This window comes from Microtus ochrogaster, unplaced genomic scaffold (genome assembly GCF_000317375.1).
Source record: "Microtus ochrogaster isolate Prairie Vole_2 unplaced genomic scaffold, MicOch1.0 UNK1, whole genome shotgun sequence".
NCBI classification, from domain to species: Eukaryota; Metazoa; Chordata; class Mammalia; order Rodentia; family Cricetidae; genus Microtus; species Microtus ochrogaster.
The window spans coordinates 33,950,182-33,970,518 of NW_004949099.1; the positions used below are offsets into that span (position 1 = coordinate 33,950,182).

Consider the following 20,337-nt stretch of genomic DNA (forward strand, 5'->3'; position numbering starts at 1 on the left):
TCGGGATCAACCTACCCCTGGACCCAGCAATACCACTCTTGGAAATATACCCAAGAGAGGCCTTATCATACAACAAAAGTATATGCTCTACGATGTTCATAGTAGCATTGTTTGTAATAGCCAGAACCTGGAAACAACCTAGATGCCCTTCAAGGGAGGAATGGATGAAGAAAGTATGGAATGTATACATATTAGAGTACTACTCAGCAGTAAAAAACAATGACTTCTTGAATTTTGCATACAAATGGATGGAAATAGAAAACACTATCCTGAGTGAGGTATTAACCCTTTTAACAGTTTGATTCAAACTGGTTGGTTACAAGTGCTCATGTAAACTTAATCAATTTTCTTCTAATTCCTGAGATGAGGCTGGAGAGATGGCTCAGCAGTTAAGACTAGGTTTTGATTTCCAGCACCCACATTGTATATGACAACCACGTACAACTCCAGTTCTGGGGAATCCAGTACCCTCTTCTGCTGCACAGACATACAGGTAGTCCAAAACACCTATACACATTAAATAATAAAAAAAAATTCACGAAACTTACATAAATCTTAGAACAGAAATGCTTCCGGAAATGTTAGAATGTTTTCTCTGTTATTACTGTCCATATTTAAGATGAAATATCCATATCATCTATGGTTACAAATATAGTTTCACTAAAATATGGCAATTTCACATAGCAATTATTATAACTAGAATTATTGTAATTGTACTAAACCACATCTTTTGACATATTCTACACCAAAAAAATTTACAATAAACATAGAAAAGAAATACTATTTTTTATTCTCACCATGTCCTTCCAACCCTAAGCAGAATTGTTGCAGAAAAAGTACTCAGTAATTGTTTATCAAAGACACCTAACAGCCTGCATGAGATGTGAATCATCAAATTTAAGTTAAACTATGGCTTAGAAAAAATGCTTCAGAACTGAACTGAAATGAAGCTAAATTCCTGCATAAGAAAAAGGGCGAGAGAAGGAGGGAGGGGGGAGGGAAGAAAGGAAGGAGAGAGGAAGGGAGGGAGAGAGGGAGAGAAGGAGGGAGGGAGGGAGGACAGATGGACAATAAAAAGCCAGAGACAGATATTGGGGGTCCACGCTGAAAATCAAAAAGGCAAAGTGGCCCGCTCTTACCTTTACCTCAAACTGAAATGAGTGAACCTGCCACCAAGAATCTCAGGATGAAACTGAGCATACGACCTGTCTCTTGCAGTTTTATATTCCTCTCTAGTGCTGGGATTAAGGGCATGCACCACCACCACCTGGCCTCTATGGCTAACCAGTGTTGCTGCTGAGATTAAAGATGTGTGTCACCCCTGCCTGGCCTGTATAGCTGACTAGTGTGGTTGCTGATCTGCAGGCCAGCTTTGTTTATTAAAAAAAATAACATACCAATAGGAAGGAAAGAAGGAGGGAAGGAAGGAAGGAGAAATGAAAGAACTTAACAGAACAACTAATAACATGAACATCACTTTTCTTTATTACTCAAGTCCTGTATTAGTGAATAGCAACTGAAATTGCAAAACAGTTCAAAGCGATGGGTAATATTTTTTAAAGATTTAAATATTCATTGTAGCAGCATTTCAATTATATTTTAATAAATAAAAACTTCCTGAAGATCTGAGAGTAAAACAGTCCCACTGTTTAGCCTTGCAGACCAGGTTATGGTAAAACACAACTTTAATGCTAGGCTGCCTCTCATCTCAGCGTCTTGGCAGTAGTAAACAATGTATATACTGATGTTCATCAGTACTCAATGTAGTTATATCCTGGAGATTCCACCAAAGTCAAGCATGTTGTGGTGTGTGAGGTGGGAAGCTTCTGTTTCCTGTTCTAAGATTGTCTTCTGCTTCCACTCTGCAGTGATCTCCTTTTCCTCTCCTGACAAAACCAGCCTCAAGTCACTCAGCTCCCAGCCTCATATTCATCTACTCTAGCTCACCTGTACACAGAATCCTAAAGGGTCAGCTCAAACCTCACATACTTCTGCTTATATTTTATCTAGAGATGGAATCACTGCTTCTTATGATGTGATTTTAAAGGTCATTTAAAAAATTAACTTCCAGAGTTCTCCAACTAAAACCTCCTATATCAAATTCTTTGATTGTGATCCCTCATGGGCTATTTCATGGACACTGTATCTGTTGAACATGGACGTGTTCTTTTCTCCAGGCAACTCCAATAGCCATCATCATCAGGCTCTCTCATCTTATTTACAACCATTTTATATTCAACTACCTGGGCCAGGAACCTAGGATTGAATGACTCTGCCTCTTAGTACTCAATCCTCAAATGCACACTGTGTTCTCTTTCCATATTGGCCTTCTATTACCCACTCTCCTTTCCATTATTATACTACAGGACCTACTAGAATGTAAGCTCCATGGAAGGAAGGATTTGTTCTGTCTTCTACCCTATTCCCATGTCTGTCACACAATACTAGTAAATATCTATAAAACAAACACTTTCATCATCACAACTTGTCTTCTTCCCGTCATTCCTTTTACCCCAATGCTATCAAAATACAAACCACATTCTGTTATCTTTTCATTGAAACCTGCTGTGGTCACTAAGTCCTTCACAGTCTGATCTATAGTTGCCCACTCTCTACCTTGTTTACTACATTCTAAACACACTTAGTTTAAACTTATTTCCTCTAGTCTTTGTCTCTTTCAGGCTCCTCTTTAATGTCTGGGTGATCTTTTTGAGGGGCACTTCCTAAATTTAGTGTCCAAGAGGCCAGTGAACTATCACAGTAGCCTGTTCATTTCTGTGCACTGCAGCCCTTGCTTCCTCCCCTGGTGCTGTAACCAAACACCCAACAAACGCAGCACAACAGAGAAACAGTTCATCCTGGTTCATAGCTCAAGGTACAGTATACCAGATAGGCAGTCATGGCAGCAGAAACCAAATAGCTGCTCAAGCTGCATCCACAATCAAAAAAACAGCAATACCTGCATTTCTCCATTTTATATCCCCTACCCAGAAAACAGTTCCTCCCACAATCAAATACAAGTGCTAAGGAAATAGGTCAATGAATATTTTAAGTTAAAAAAATTATTCTGAACTACTCAGGTTCAGTGGTAGTAAAAGAAATTCCCCTAAATGAATACTTTCCACCGATCAGATTCACATTTGGAAAAGAACTGTAGTTAAGAAGAGAAAATTGCAAAATGAAACTTTGTCAAATGTGATAAGGCATACTTTCAAAAGGTGGAATAAAGAGAAGCAAAAGAATGCCCACCAGAAAAACTCGTACATCTAGAATGGAGGTCGTGTAAATCCTAACACAGCTTCGGACATGAACTCCCCGCATCTCTACATCACTGCTCTGCGGCTATGAACTGTGAAGTGCACACTATGCCACACCTCAGAAGCACTTCTGCTGCCTTCACGAGGCTGTACATGGTTCAGCAAATGCTTGGTATACTCTAAGACCTATACCTTCTTTCTAAAGTATTGTGGCCTCGAGAAATAGGGCCAGCCAAAAGACATAGGAGACATGGCATTGGAGCTTCTGCGGAGTCAGTTAGGAAGCTGGGCATTACAATATTTCAGTGCTTCTGAACTGAATTCCCCAACTGCTTTAGGCCTAACATAAATACTAAGAAGCTAACTGGCATTTTTCACACTAAAACTGTTACTACTGTGATTAGGCCTAGTTAATTAATGTGAATAATTGGTCTCTTATTTCAATTCCAGAGGAGCTGGGTTTGATTCTCAGCACTCCCTTGGAAGCTCCCAACCATCTGTAACTCCAGTTACATGGAATAAGATGCCCTCTTTTGACCTCCACAGGCACCAGATGCAAATGCGGTGCACAGATAGCCATGTAGCCAAAATACCCGTACATATAAAAAAAATTAATTAAAAGGGTGGTGCACATCTTTCAAAAATTAAAAAGGGGGTGGGGTTGAAAAGATGGCTCAGTGATTAAGAAAACTGGCAGGTCTTCCAATGTATTGTGTTCAATTCCCAGCACCCACATGGTGGCTCATGGTTATATGTAACTCTAGTATCGGGGGATTTGATACCCTCTGAGAGGCACACAAAAGTGATACACACACATCTAGGCAAAAAAAAAAAAACCCTATATACATTAAGTAGTAACTATTAAGTTACTGTTATATAATAATAATTTTAAAACTTTAAAAGTAGGAGGAAAATACAAAGTAAGAGGAAGAAATAAAAAGTTCCACACACACTAAAATTACCAACATACTTCAATCCAATTGAATTGGCAGACAGTTGTACTGACAATCCTGAGGCTTTATTGTAACACACTCATTAAACTGAATTAAACTTACCAATTAAGTGTGATCAACTTGATGCAAGATGACTCTTCCTATGCTGAGGTATCCTCACATAGCTGTAGAATAAAACTTGCTTTTCTATTTAAAAGTCATTTCTTTTTTTGCTAACAGGTAGTCTAAGAGAAAGGCAGCAAGCAGGGTTAGAAAGAGAAGAAAGAGGAGAACACAGAGGAAGAACAAACAGCAGAAAACAGAGGATCAGATCCTGGCAATTACTCCTTCAGACTGGGGGCTCTACCTGCAGCTGCTGAGAGCTGTCGCTGAGACTGTCCTCCCTTCTCCGGGCTTCCTCCAGCATCTGTGCACTCTTCTTCTTCTCCACCTGCTCCTTGTGCTTCAGATTTGCTACCTTCTTATTCTGGTCTTTCACTTGCCTGGTGATGGAGAAATGAAGACAAAGCTTTCATGTATGGATAGGGGTAACTGTTTATTTACATGCCTTGTGCGGCAAGGAGTATCTGGAAGGCAATGAAATGTTCCTCGTGCAAATTCTTTTCAACAATTCCATTTTTTTTCTATATACCAATATAAGCAACAAACTATACACAACAATGCTGCAGTTTTCCAATGAAAAGGTATCCTAATGCACACAATAAAATTGCAAAATAAAAGAAAGGCACAGCAAGGTGTGAAATGATAATTGATTCAAGCTTCATGCCTGAAACACATAAGTACTCTCTTGACATCAACGTAGTGAAATATTAGTTGGCTGATTAAGGTATGTTCTAGAAATTTTGCTTCACTCTTATCCTATCTTCTCATATCTACTGTATCAGGAAAATGAAAGTAAATTTTAAATGGCTAGGAACTTAGCAGAAGAAACAGAAGGAAACTCTTACCTCGTCCTCTGTATGTTACTCTGTCTCAACACACTATCATTCTGTCCTTCACCATGGCAGTCTAAATGTGTTCATTTCATTTATGTTTACAATGGCCTTCCTGTTGTCAGGGATGATGATTCATGCCTACAGTCTCAGTATCTGCACGGGTGAGGAAGGACTGCTGTGATTATAAGGCCAGCTGAAGCTCCACAGGAAGCAACAAATTGTGTCTTTAAAAACCCAGAACACCTGATTTTCGATAAAGGAGCTAAAAGTATACAATGGAAAAAAGAGAGCATCTTCAACAAATTGTGCTGGCAAAACTGGATGTCAATCTGTAGAAGAATGAAAATAGATCCATATCTATCAGCATGCACAAAACTCAAGTCCAAATGGATTAAAGACCTCAATATCAGTCCGAACACAATGAACCTGATAGAAGAGAAAGTGGGAAGTACTCTACAACACATGGGCACAGGAGACTGCTTCCTATGTATAACCCCAGCAGCAAAAACATTAAGGACCTCATTGAATAAATGGGACCTCCTGAGACTGAGAAGCTTCTGTAAAGCAAAGGACACTGTCACTAATACAAAAAGGCAACCTACTGACTGGGAGAAGATCTTCACCAACCCTGCAACTGACAAAGGCCTGATCTCCAAAATATATAGAGAACTCAAGAAACTAGACTTTAAAAGGCTAATTAACCCAATTAAAAAATGGGGCACTGAACTGAACAGAGAATTCTCAACAGAAGAACTTCAAATGGCCAAAAGACACTTAAGGTCATGCTCAACCTCCTTAGCGATCAGGGAAATGCAAATCAAAACAACTTTGAGATATCATCTTACACCTGTCAGAATGGCTAAAATCAAAAACTCCAATGATAGCCTTTGCTGGAGAGGCTGTGGAGGAAGGGGTACACTCATCCATTGCTGGTGGGAATGCAAACTTGTGCAACCACTTTGGAAAGCAGTGTGGCAGTTTCTCAGGAAATTCGGGATCAACCTACCCCTGGACCCAGCAATACCACTCTTGGGAATATACCCAAGAGATGCCCTATCATATGACAAGAGCATTTGTTCAACTATGTTCATAGCAGTATTATTTGTAATAGCCAGAACCTGGAAACAACCTAGATGCTCTTCAATGGAAGAATGGATGAAGAAAGTGTGGAATATATACACATTAGAGTACTACGCTGCGGTAAAAAACAATGACTTCTCGAATTTTGCATGCAGATGGATGGAAATAGAAAACACTATACTGAGTGAGGTAACCCAGACCCAAAGAGATGAACATGGGATGTACGCACTCATAATTGGTTTCTAGCCATAAATAAGGGTCACGGAGTCTACAATTGGTATACCTAAAGAATCTAAGTAAGAAGATGGACCCAAGGAAAAACATATAGTTATCCTCTTGGCTTTGGGAAGTAGACAAAATTGCCGGGGAGAAAATTGGGATCTTGGGGGTGAGGTGGGATGGGGGTAAGGGGAGAGGGGAAGAGAAAAGGGAGAAGGGGAAGATAGGGGGAACTTGGGGAAGAAGGATGATTGGTATAAAGGAAGGTTGGATAGGGGAGCACGGAAGCACAATTTTTAGTTAAGGGAGCCACCTTAGGGTTGGCAAGAGACTTGAACCTAGAGGGGCTCCCAGGAGCCCAAGGCGATGTCCCCAGTTAGTTCCCTGGGCAGCTGAGGATAGGGAACCTGTAATAAGCCTATCCTATAACAATACTGACGAATATCTTGCATATCACCATAGAACCTTCATCTGGTGATGGATGGAGATAGAGACAGAGACACACACTGGAGCACTGGACTGAGCTTCCAAGGTCCCAATGAGCAGCAGAAGGAGGGAGAACATGAGCAAGAAAGTCAGGACCACGAGGGGTGCACCCACCCACTGAGACAGTGGGGCTGATCTATTGGGAGCTCACCAAGACCAGCTGGACTGTGACTTAAAAAGCATGGGATAAAACCGGAAGCTCTGAACATGGCGAACAATGAGGGCTGATGAGAAGCCAAAGACGATGGAACGGGGTTTTTGATCCTACTTAATGTTCTGGCTTTGTGGGAGCCTAGCCAGTTTGGATGTTCACCTTCCTAGATATGGACAGACGGGGGAGGACCTTGGACTTTCCACAGGGCAGGGAACCCTGACTGTTCTTTGGACTAGAGAAGGAGGGGGAGGAGAGTGGGGGGAGTGGGAGAAGGGTGGGGGCAGGGGGAGGGAAATGGGAGGCTGGGAGGAGGCAGAAACTTTTTTTCCCTTTTTTTCAATAAAAAAAAGAAAGAAAAAATTTTTTTTAAAACTCTTTTCACTATCAAGAAAAAAATTAAGATTAGTTAAGGATATTGGACAATGGCACACACAGCCCTAGCCACATAAAGCCTGAAGTCTAAGAATCATGTGAGCCCGGGATTGTAAAACCAGTCCAAACAAGACACAAAAAAAATCCATTTTAAAGAAAGTGGGGTTTGTTGGTGGTGGTAAATGAGCAAAAGACTTAATATTTTACACAAGGAAAAGCAAATACCAACTTTTATATGGGAAAAGTGCTCAATAGACAAATAAATAATTATATCTATACATGAAAACATTCAACATTACAAGGAATTGCAAATCAAATCTAGAAAACAACACCTCTTATAACATATCCTTTCCTCTCCACCCCCCACTCTCTCTTGGTTTTCTGAGACAGGGTTTCTTTGTGTAGTCCTAGCTGTCCTGGAACTAGCTGTGTAGACCAGGTTGGCCTTGAACTCACAGAGATCTGCCTGCCTCTGCCTCCTGAGTGCTGGGGTTAAAGGTGTGTGCCCTCACCACTCAGCAACGAATCATCTCTTATAATGACTTTAATAAAAAAGAAACAGATAACAAATGTTGGTAAAGATGTGGACAAAAAAGAAACGTAGTAGAGTGAAATAACCATTATGAAACTATATGGCAGTTCTTCAGAAAGCTGAAATCAGTGCCACATGTTGTGGGACACACCTGAAATTCTATCACCCCAGAAACTGTGAAAGAAGAATGAATCACAGGTTTGAGACCAACTCGGCTCACATAGTGAATTACAGGTCAGTTTCTACTACATAGTAAGACCCTGTCTTACAAACAAACCCCTCCCTGGCAAAAACATATCAATATATCCTTTAAAAAATAACTGTGCATGTCTGCAGTCCCAGGCTAAGCTGAGAGGATCACAATTCAATGTCTGCCTGACTACAGCGAGTTCAAGGGCAGCAAGGTCAATTTAGAGAGACTCGGGTTTTTTTGTTTTTTTTTTTTTTTTTTTTTTTTAAAGTAGGCCCACCATGATCTCATGGGAGGAAAGAAGCTCCTAAGACTCCGCACTTTCGTGGAGTTATGAGTAGTAGTAGTTTCCTGAGGAAAAGGGAGTCAAGAAGAAATGGTGGATCAATGACTTTTCACATACTATATGCATAGATTCCTTTCACTTTGTATCTGAGAGCTATTCCAGATGGGGCTGGCAGTCAGTAATGTCTGCTGCAAGGCCTGGTTATTAGAAGCATTCTGACACACTAAGTAAGGAACCCACTTAAAACCACTAGATTGGCTTTTGGTTAAAAGCATATATTACAGGCTAAACATTTGATCCAATCAAAACCAACTCTACTTTTCAGCACTTTTAAAATTCATAATTATATCTTAAAGTAAAAAAAAAATTATTCCTTACAATACAGAACTAGGTCACAGTTTTGAATTTTATATCAGAAAAGAATTTAAAAATCCGTAGCTCATAATCAAGTATGCTCTATTCCCTATTTGTGTGTGATTTTAAAATACACATTTTGACTTTCAAAATGCTGAACATAACATTCAAATGACTGGCCTTCATTAGTTCCAAAAGCTTTAATAAAATTCTGGCAATACAGAGGACACACACATGATGGCATGCTCACACACAAGGAGAAATTTAAAGACAACAAGGCGTCTTTGCTTTTGTTTTTGAGCTTCTTTTTCTTCATTTTTCTAGACAAGTTACTTTTAGCCTCTTGTTACAGATGAGATAGCTGCCATCTTAAGTAGAATATGCTCCAAATTCTCCACGCAGTTCCCTATTTTCACTCTCAATATCCTTTCTTAGGTTTGTGGTTATTACTACTACATTCTAAAAACTAAGAGTAACCATTACCTGGCCTTCTCTCCATTGACTTTCCCTGCCTTCTCTTGTGTGTATGGCGAATGTGAGCAAGGATATATGCAGAGTATATCACAAAGTAACTTTAACAGAGGAGAGCTCAGTACGTTTCTTGCATCACCAAATACCATCTTTAGTTATTTTCTATAGTAAGTACATAAAAGAAAGATCATCAAAATGCATATTAGTAAAATAGAATGTAGTTCTTGAATGCATCTGTAGGAACAACACTAAAAATTCCCTTCCTCCTACTCTATCTGCACTTGCTTTCATAAGTCTTTCAATAAAGATAGCATGGGATTTCAACAGTTTGAGATTTGCATTTACAGGGCCGCAAAGAACTTTTCTCCTTTTATACTTACTGGCCAGTAATTCTTTCAGGAAAGTTTAATTAATTTACCCATTTACGGGACTAGTTTGGAGTACCTATACTTTTTAGTTATTTAGAGACGCTAAGAATTAACCTCTCCTAGCATCTCTGGCTGAGCTCTCCTTGGGTTGGCAGCAGTCTTCTCAGTCTGGAGATTGCCTCCTTTGCTTTGAGCTCTGTAATTTTGTCCAGCCCATTTCTCAGTTCTTGCTTTAGTTCACACACTCCCTTTGCCTTTCGAGAAAGTCCTGCCCATGCTCACATCTGGAACTGTTTCCCTACAATGCCTCTAGCAGTTTTGAAGTTTGCTTTGTTACATCAAGGTTTCTGATCTACTGTGAGTTGATTTTTGTGTACAGATCTAATTTCAATCTTCTACTTGTGGATATCCTGTTTTCCAGCACAATTTGTAAAGACGCTGTCTTTCCTACAATTTAGTTTTGCTCACTGTTAGCACCTTTGTGAGAACTTAGGTGGCTGCCAGTGGTTCTGTTTGGGTTCTCTCTTCCATGGAATCAAGTCAATTTGTTCACAGGAAATGAACCTTCTAATATATTGTTGAATTTGGTTTTATTAAGAATTTTTGCACGCATATTCATTAGGGAAATTGCTCCATAATTTTATTTTCTTAAAAAATATTTTTTATCAGTCAGGTGGTGGTGGCATAAGACTTTAATCCCAGCACTTGGAAGGCAGAGGCACAGCCTATCTCGAAAAATCAAAAGAAAAAACGGAAAAAAAAGAAACAATGTCTCAAGCCTGTAGAGGTGGTGTACATACAACTTTAATCCAAGTACTTGAGAGGCAGAGGCAGGTGAATCTCTGTGAGTTTGAGCTCAGTCTAGTCTACAGAGTGAGTGAGTTCCAGAATACCTAGGGCCGTTTACAGAGAGAACCCCTATTTTGAAAAACCAAAAAAAAAAAAAAAAAAACGAATAATGCTGGTATGAACATCGTTGAGCAAAAGCTCTTGTGGTATGTGTGCATCCTTAGGGAATATGCCCAAGAGTGGTATTGCTGGGTTCAATTTTCTGAGAAACCATCATACCATTAAAGGGCTATCGAGAAACACAGCACTAAGGAAATTCACAGGAATCCTCAAAGATGACCCCAGCTAAGACTCTAAGCAACAGTGGAGAGGATGCCTAAACTGGCCTTCCCCTGTAATCAGACTGATGACTACCTTAACTGTCATCATAGAGCCTTCAACCAGCAACTGATGGAAGCAGTGGGAGATCTACAGTGAAACACTGGGCCGAGCTACCTGAGACCAGCCCAAGAGAAGGAGTGATAATATGAGCAAAGGGGTCAAGACCATGTTGGTCATACCCACAGAAACAGATGACCTCAGTTAGTGAGAACTCATTGACTCTGGACTGATAGCAGCGAATCTGCATAGGATCAAATTAGACCCTCTGAATGTGGGGGACAGTTGTGAGGCTTGGACAGTCTGTGGGGCCACTGGCAGTGGAACCAGAATTTATCCCTAGTGCTTGAACTGGCATCTAGGATTACATTTGGGGGGGGGGGATACCTTGCTCAGTCTAGATATAGGAAAGAGGGCCTTGGCTTGCTTCGAAGTGAAAGTGTCAGACTTTCTTGACGCCCCATGGGAAGCCTTACCCTTTCTGAGGAGTGGATGGGGAGGTGAGGTAGGGGCAATGTGGAGAAAGTGAGAGTGGAAATGGGGATAGCTATGTAAAATGAAAAAAAAATCATTAAAAAATTCTTAATAAAAAATAAAAAAGAAATGAAGGAAGAAAGGAACAAACATGATTCCATTACAAAAAAATCATGATCAGAAAAAAGAGTTCAGATGGTATCAGTCAGTCCTAATGATAAGCAACAGCCAGTTATGGTGGCAGGTGATCAATGCAAAGAAAATTTACAGTTTATTAACATTTGTTCATTTCTAAGCCATCCTTAAAGAAAATAATATCTGATTAGGCCTAGTAGCAAACCTCTTTAATCCTAGTACCAAGAAAGTAGAGGCAGAGGAAGAGGAAGGCAGGTCTCCAAAAGTTCAAGGCCAGCCTATTCTACATAGTGAGTTCCAGGCCAGTCAGAGTAAAACTCTGTCTAAATTCAAAACAAATAAAAATAGAAAAATCATATATTTAGTCACACAACCTTTATAGTAGTCCAGAAGAGCAAACATGCCATCTTGGCTCACGTTTTACCAATAAAAAACTGGTAGTTACTAAGGTTAATAAGAATGTATTTAATTTATTTTGAACCATCTGTCATAAAAGATTGAGCCTTTTTTTAGTCTTTATTCTTTGTGCTCGGCTTTGAGTGAATTATATAATATTATATATAGTAACATCTATTTATGTAGTTATATAATCTGTGAGGTACTTATCAGTTTCTTTTACAAACTTTTGTCCAACAGGTGATGGCTCTTGACAATATCCGAGCAGTGATTACTGTATTTTCTGAAACTCTGCCCTCAGAACTTCAGCAAAGTATTTCCACCAATCAATAAGTTATCAATCAGTCCTACTGACTACCATGTCCTCTCCCTGGTAAGGAGCATGTAAATATCAGAAAACAGTCATAGTAGATAAAGTCCTAGTAGATGATCATAAGGGCAGCTGGAGGGAGACAGAGGTGGTATTAGCTTAGAAGATGCTCAGAGTAAGTATACTGCAGCCGAGTGACAATCAAGTGGGGGGAATGTGAACAGGAAATCTTATCATTAAATATAGGGTAGAACTAGACAGAGAACCCATTCAATCCTGTGGGTATTTGGGGGGGGGAGGTGAGACTCTATTATTACTTCAAACAGTATAAATTATAGATGTTTCAGTTTTATATACTCTGTTGGTTTAACTTTGGTAGGAATTGTACATACAGACTTTCCAATTTACTGTAATAAAGGTTTGCAAAGTATTCCCTAACAACACTCTAAGTTTCACAAGAATCTATCATGCTTATCTTCCACATACCTTTTAATTTTATAAATTTGAATTTTCTCTCTCTTCCCTCCATCTGCCTTTGCCTGCTGGGTCTACCCCAATTTTATTATTTTGTCCCAGCTATTAAGTATAAAGGTTATGTGTGTGTGTGTGTGTGTGTGTGTGTGTGTGTGTGTGTGTGCGCGCGCGCGCATGCGTGTGTTTGTGCATGTTTATGTGTGCACTGAAGACTTTAAGGTGAATCATGAGGTTATTTGTTTGAGATTTCTTGGGTTTGATTCTTTTACCTAGATTCTCATAGCTCTGACTCTCCCTCTTAGATTTGCTTTTGATCTATCCCAAAGGTTCTGTTTTTATTTTCACTTGAGTCTAGAAATTTTAAAATTCCCTCTCTGATTTCTTTAAAGACTTGGCAATCATTCAAAAGTGTATTACTTGAGGCTAGGGATACGGTCCATTCAGTAAAGTTCTTACTCTGAGAGCACAGGAAGCTAAGAGTCCCAGAATATATGTTAAAAACAAACAAAAGAAATTAAGACTAGGGGTGGTGGCAGGCCAGTTAGAGACTATGTCTCAATAGTTTTTATTCTTATTTTAAAGAAAAGAAAAAGTTGCCCAGAGCCTTAGTAATGCTAGTCACATCTACACACAGGCATACATATTACTTGTGTGTGTGCATCTAAAGTACGTGTATGAGAGAGAGAGAGAGAGAGAGAGAGAGAGAGAGAGAGAGAGAGAGAGAGATATCCCCTGGCGATTGTTTACATTTCTTAACACTTGGATTAAGGCCCCACACGTAGTATATCTTGAAGAGTGTCATGAAGAGTGTATATTCTCCAGCTGGAGGGTAGAATGTTTGTAGATATCTGTTAATTCCATGTGATCTATGATACAGTCTAAGTCTGAAATTACTTTTTTGTTTTTCTTTTCATTTGTTTGCCTAGACTTCTCTATTGTTGAGCAAGAAGCATTATCCTAATCTGGACCCAACTGTCTCTATATAAACTCAGTAAATAAAAATTATGCACTAAGTATTTATAATCATTCTATCATATTTGAATTTTTCCCTTATAAATAAGTGGTATCCTTCTTTATCCCTTCTAACTTAGGCTTGAAGTCTACTTTGTCTGATTTAAGAATGGCTACTTCTGCCTGTTTCCTACTTGCAACTGCTTGGTAGACATACAGCTTTCCATTCTTTGCCTTGTGCCTTGTATGTAATTTTACCAATAAGGTCTGTCCCTTGTGAACAGTGAACAGCTGGATCTTGAATTTTTTTTTTTTTTTGGTTTGGTAGTGGGAAGGAGAGTAAGACTTATTTTTATATCTATGGGTTTTCACATTCATTTATGCAGGTACACCACATATGTGTCAAGTGCATGCAGAGACCAGGAGAGATTATGAAGTGCTCTGGAACTGGAATTATGCAAGACTGTAAACCTCCACAAGGGTGGTGGGAATGGAACCTGAGTCCTCTCCAAGAGGAGTGAGAGCTCTTCACTGCTGAACCATCTCTCTGGTCCCTGGCTCTTGAGTTTTGATTCACTAGGTTGGTTTATTGTCTTTATTTGGGGAACTAGTAGCTCTTCATTGGTTGCTCTGCCTGCTTTCTTAGAGCATCCAGGACCACTACTAGCCCACGGGGAACAGGATCCACAATAAGCTGGGCCCTCCTGTATCAATCATCAATCAAGAAAATGTACCACATGTCAATGCAGTGGTGGCTTTTCCTCAACTGAGATTCCCTCTTCCCAAATGACAATAGCTTTTACGGAGTTGACATAAAAATAGCCAGCACAAGGGTTAAAGTAATGTTTGCTGTTTCTTTTTCCTGGATTTATCTTAGGTGATTACTGATTGACTTAGGTGGATATGTTTCTCTCCTAGTTCTTGTTTGCCTATCTATTCCTCTCATTAGATCTGTATGTCGCTAGATACTCTGTTACTGTGACCAGTTTTCTCCCCCATTCTCCCTCTTGTGCATACAATTCTTTTAAGTATCTTCTGTAGTGCTGGTTTTGTGATCATTAATTGTTTTTATTTCTGTTGATCTTGAAATATCTTTACTTCTCCAACAATTAAAAGGTATGTTTTTGGTAATTATTTTCAGAACTTAAAGTATGAGGACTCTATGCTTTCCTAGTTTTTAGGGTTTCTGCTGGGACCTCTGAGATTACTCCAACGAGTTTGCGTTTTACATGCATCTATGTTTTCTTTAGACGCTTTCAATACTTCCTCTGCTCTGTGGTTTTCACACATTATATGCCTCTATGGAAAACACGTTTTGTCCTTATGATGGTACACTTTACTCATGTTATTCTCATTAACCCTGAGAGTATAAATAGTATGGATCTGAATAACGTTGCCTATTGCATGAGACTTTAGTTTGCCTCATTTGATGGCTATGCTGTACCAGGTCCACCACCTCTAGAGTGAGACAGTACTTGAATTACATTCCGGGGGAAATCAGTAAACTAATGAGCTAGAATACTATTAGGACAAGGTAGAACTATTAAAGCTGAGCTTATTAATTAGGAAACGAGAAGAGATGAGCAAGGAGAAAGTACATTAAGAATGAGAGGAAAATGGATTGAGTTGCAATTATAAGAAACAGTAAAGAAAACAATAGCAAAAGAAAAAGAACTACCACAGTCTGGCATGGTGGTACATGCCTTTAATCTTGGCATTCAAGAGGCAGTGGTGGGCACATCTTTGTGAGTTTGAGATCAAACTGGTCTACACAATGAGTTCTAGGTCAATCAGGGCTGCACAGTGAAACCCTATCTTTAAACAAAGAAAAAAGAAAAAATAGAAAAGACTAAAACTTACAAATGCAATAGTAAAAATAAAAATAATATTAGTGTGCTGGCTAGCTTTATGTCAACTTGATGCCAGCTAAAGAGCTATCTGAAAGAAGTGAAACTCACCGGGCGGTGGTGGCGCTCGCCTTTAATCCCAGCACTTGGGAAACAGAGGCGGTTGGGAATTCTGTGAGTTTGAGGCCAACCTGGTCTACAGAGAGAGTTCCAGGACAGACTCCAAAGCTACACAGAGAAACCCTATCTTGTTTAAAAAAAAAAAAAGTGAGGTTCAAGTGAAAATGCCTACATAAGATTTGGCCTGTGGGACAATTTCTTAATTAGTCATTGATGGGAGAGGCGCTAGCCCATTATGGGTATTGCCATTCCTAGGCTGGTGGTCCTGAGTTCTATTAAGAAAAAAAGTAGGCTGAGAAAACCATGAACAAAACTAGTAAGCAGCACCTCTCCATGGCCTCTACATCATCTCCTGCCTGTTTGAGATCCTAAGTTGATTTCCTTCAATGATGAACAGTGATATATGGAAATATAAGTCAAATAAACCCCTTCCTCCCTAACTTGCTTTTTGATCATAGTGTTTCATCGCAGCAACAGAAACCCTAACTAAGACACTTATACTATCAGTCACTATTTCTTTCATGCTGCAATGATTGTGGTTTCTATGATCTGCTAAACTACTTTCTGCAGCTAACTCTGCAGGAGAGAAAATAGGTGCTTATTTCTCTAGCATACAACAGTTTAGATCAGAATGGGCTGGGTTACAGATTGTATTTCCAGCTAAATCGAATTCCTAAAACTCAGGGGACTACCCCTCAAGCTACTGACTGCTGTTGAGTTGGAGTCTCGCCATGGGGTACCATCTTACCACACTGCCCACCTTCCAGCTACAAACTTCAGTGTGCTGGCTAGTCAACCTTTGCATCTGCAGAGTTCAATGTGTAAGCTCTGAGGGACCTGTGCAAGCTTAAATCCCCTTACAACAGAATAGTCTCTGCTTACCAAGGCTTTATCCAGTGTCCAGAAATCTCCACCCCAAGAACATCTGCACCCACATCTGTATATCCAGGTTAGCATCTGTTCCTTATCATGTGCTTAGTCAGAGAAAAGAGAAGGGGAGGCTCTGGGATTTGGTAACAGTGGTGAATGTTCTAGTTTTCCTGCAGAGTGCTTTCAAGGAAGAGTCCTCCTCAGCACTTTCTTTCTCCACGTAGATCCTTCTACAGTGTCTGCTTCTCACACAGGAGCAGACTCATGTAGCATACTAGTTTTGAGGAGATTTATTATAAAGTTTTTTCTGCTTTCGTTTGCAGCAACAGCATGAGTCGGGGAAGTTCTCTCCCTTCCTTACCATTTCGTTCAATGCTGTCAGCTGTTAACTATTTCTTTCTCTGTAAATCTACAAGGTGTCTGGATTTCACCTGGCTTCTGAGTATCTAACGTTTGACTGTTGTCTGTTCTCATCTTTTCACACTCTCATGTTGCTCTGTAGTAAGGGATCCAGTATTTTCTTTCAGATTTATGAAGACACAGAACTCTGGTCTACATCCTCCATGTTCTAAGCCTTAGACTGCTTAGAATCTAAACTTCATTTATTTTCATGGAGGAGGTGGAAAAAGGTAGTTCACCAAAGACAAGAAAAAGACTCTGTAGGTCCAGCTGAAGATACCTTTTCTTTTTATGAGTTAGGCTTGGGAAAGGTTAATTTATCAAAATAAGATCTATTCAAAAATAGTACCTTAGATCTTCAACTTAAGCATTAAAATTTCAATGAGAAGAGACAGAAGTGTCTTTCTAATAAATCTTCTTCATTATCGCATAGTCCATGAAATGTGAAGCCTTCATGTATCAGTCACTGTAGATGAAATGCCATCTTCTACCCATATATAGTGACAGGCTGCAGTGCGCTGCAGCCAACACTGTGCAGCAATGTGCAGCACAATATGTGCTTGCATGAAATTAGTGTCCTGTGCCATCACGAGCCTCGTGGTATTAAGTATATATTAATCAATTAAATATATATATATACATATACATATATATGTATATACACATATACACTGGAAGCCCAATTTGTACTTTGTTAGTGACAGTATCAATCAACATGAATAGTGCAGTGCAGTAAAGAATCTGAAATGTATGGCAATGGTACAATAATAGACCAAATATAATTCCATTAAAAAGACCAAAGGAAGCAATAATAATAGTACCATCTGATGATCATTTCCTGTACACCTATGATACTTGGATTAACTCATTTAAATGCTACATTTGATAATCATCCCAATTTTATAAAGAAAAAACCTTCACATGAGAAACCTAGGAAAGTCAATCTGAAGCTACTTTTCAGTCTGGAGTTCATATAATATAGAGACAGAAAGATCAAGAATTTAAGACCAATATAAGTTTCCTATTTAAAGCCGGGCGGTGGTGGCGCACGCCTTTAATCCCAGCACTCGGGAGGCAGAGGCAGGCGGATCTCTGTGAGTTCGAGGCCAGCCTGGTCTACAAGAGCTAGTTCCAGGACAGGCTCCAAAACCATAGAGAAACCCTGTCTCAAAAAAACCAAAAAAAAAGTTTCCTATTTAAATCCTGTCTGGGGAAAACCATATTTAAAACATAAACCATACTTAAAACAAAACATTACAACTAAGTATTTGTCTGCCTGAATCTGGGGCAATCATGTTACAGGGGCCTAGATCGCCATGAGGATAATAATTTGTCCTGTTTAGTGCCAGCCATATGTATCAAGAGACGGGTGTTTTCATAAACAGAAACTACATATCATTTCACTGTTATAAGAGAATTGCTAGGTAAAACATACATGATATAAGCAAGTTCATAATTTTAACTCTACTGTAATTTTTACATTTCAATTTACAATGTTATTGTTCCTTTTACCCTGCTTAAGTTCTTAACCAAGACATCTCTAATAAAGTGCCAAAAACATTAAAGCAATTCTCCACCCTGTCCCCGAGGGCTCTTTTCATCATCAGTTCTTTCAGTGAAAACACGCTCAGTCTAAGTTTTGCATTCTGAATATTCTCTTTCAAAGCACAACAGTTTGCATTCACTGTCATTCCTGACATTCTGTGTTCTTAGAAACGGATTTCTAGGCATCATTTTCCTGGGATATATTGTATCATTTTAGTCCCTGTTAGGATGAGAGACAACGTTAGTAAATGAGCCTCAATCACATTGGTTTTAGGGCAAGCATACTGACCTTGAAGTGAGACTGAAGGAAACAGCAAATCCAGGAAGAAAACGTGAAAGAGAAAGTTAGAAAGAATTAATAAGGACAATAATAAAAAAAAAATACTAACATTCACGAACAGGGTAAGGCATAAAACACAGAATAAAGAGGACAGGGGCATACAGCTTCTTCACAGGTGCTAAAAACCAGAATTCCAGATCTCAACAGATAAATTTCCTATTAGAATTTAATACTATATTTGATGAAGTTTTTTTAAAATGTTTGTCCAAAATTGAGTCATGTAGTAGGGAAAAAAATTTCTTTCTTTTTTTTTTTTTACAGTTCTAAATTTATTTAAACTAGATTAACATATAGATGAACAAACGAATTTTCAGCCATCTTAAATGCTTGTCTCTTAGCTTTGATAGAGAGAGATTTGGTAGGGACTGGAGAGATGGCTCAGGGGTTAAGAACACTAGCTGCTTTTCCAGAGGACCCAAGGGAACAAATTTCTTAAAGACAAGGGGGAGGGTGTCGATTCTGTCATTTAAATAGCTAGAACTGACATTAGTGGGTGGTTTGGTGTTTGGGTTTTTTTTTTTAACATTCCTTTGTGTACTCATTTTGTATGTGTGCATGTGGGTACATATACACGTGCTACAGCATGCGTGTGGGAATCAGAAGACAGATCACAGGAGTCTACACTCTTCTCACTCAACCATGGACATTTCCAAGGATCAAACTCAGTCTTGGTGGCAAGCACCTTACCAGCTGAACCATCAAGCCCTCTAGCCAGTGCCGGCATTAGAGGCTTTACAGTTTCAGTCAGCTGAGGTAGTTTTATTTTTAAATAATTTATTTACTTTTATTTTGTGTGCATTAGTGTTTTGCCTGCATGTATGTCTGTGTAGGGTATTAGTTCCTGGAGCTGTCATGTGGGTGATAAGAATTGAACCCGGGTTCTCTGGAAGAGAAGTCAGTGCTCTTAACCACTGAGCCATCTCTCCAGTTTCCCGGATGAGTTTTTTACATTCCACCTTAAGTCTGGCTACTCCCTCAGCACCCTATCTCATAGAGGGGACCCAGTCATCCAAAAGACAAAGAACACAGACAGCTTCAGTTCCTCTTAGATTACAAATACCCTAGAAAAAAATTTGAAATAATTTTCTCAAAGTGAATATTTCCTTAAACATAACATTCCTCAATTTACATCCACTAAAATCCTTTAATAATATGATCTAACAGCAATAATGGACAAGAATAGATGTATTTAAAAAATTCATTTCCGTTGGGCAGTGGTGGCACACACGTTTAATCCCAGCACTTGCCTACAAAGTGTGTTCCAGGACAGCCAGGACTGATACAGAGAAAACCTGTCTCGAAAAATGAAAACAACAAAAAAATTTCCATTTCCAACACTATTTGGCTTTAAGACCTACAAAGTAGCCATGTATAATAGGCCTCCACCATACAAAGGTTCTATGAGTCATTACTGCCTTTTATAACAGGCAGGTTTCTCTTTCTGAAAATTAGTCAGTTTAACTATTGAAATAAGTACTGCTTCCTCAGCAGTTAAGATTTATAATTCCTAATTCCATCGTGATTGTTTTCATGACCTAATTTTTACTTTAAGAATCAAAAACACAGCATTTATCTCTCTCTGCCCCTAAATGCAGACACATTGGAACCAACTGCCTTCCATTCCCACCACAATGCCTTTCCCACCATGATGA

The 20,337-nt window shown here is 39.2% G+C and overlaps 1 protein-coding gene across 8 annotated transcripts in view; it reads right to left on the reverse strand.

Moving 5' to 3' along the window:
* Positions 1-20,337, reverse strand: part of Erc1 (ELKS/RAB6-interacting/CAST family member 1) — a 356,262-nt gene that overhangs the window by 191,542 nt on the left and 144,383 nt on the right. For 5 of the 8 annotated variants that reach the window (XM_026788064.1, XM_005365120.3, XM_013352980.2 and 2 more), the window contains 2 exons: positions 18,635-18,646; positions 4,557-4,692 (listed from right to left, as the gene is read on the reverse strand). In XM_026788064.1, the coding sequence (XP_026643865.1) occupies positions 4,557-4,692; positions 18,635-18,646 (148 nt within the window). The remainder of the gene's footprint in view (positions 1-4,556; positions 4,693-18,634; positions 18,647-20,337) is intronic. The other 3 variants (XM_026788065.1, XM_005365122.3, XM_005365121.3) reach the window with 1 other exon arrangement.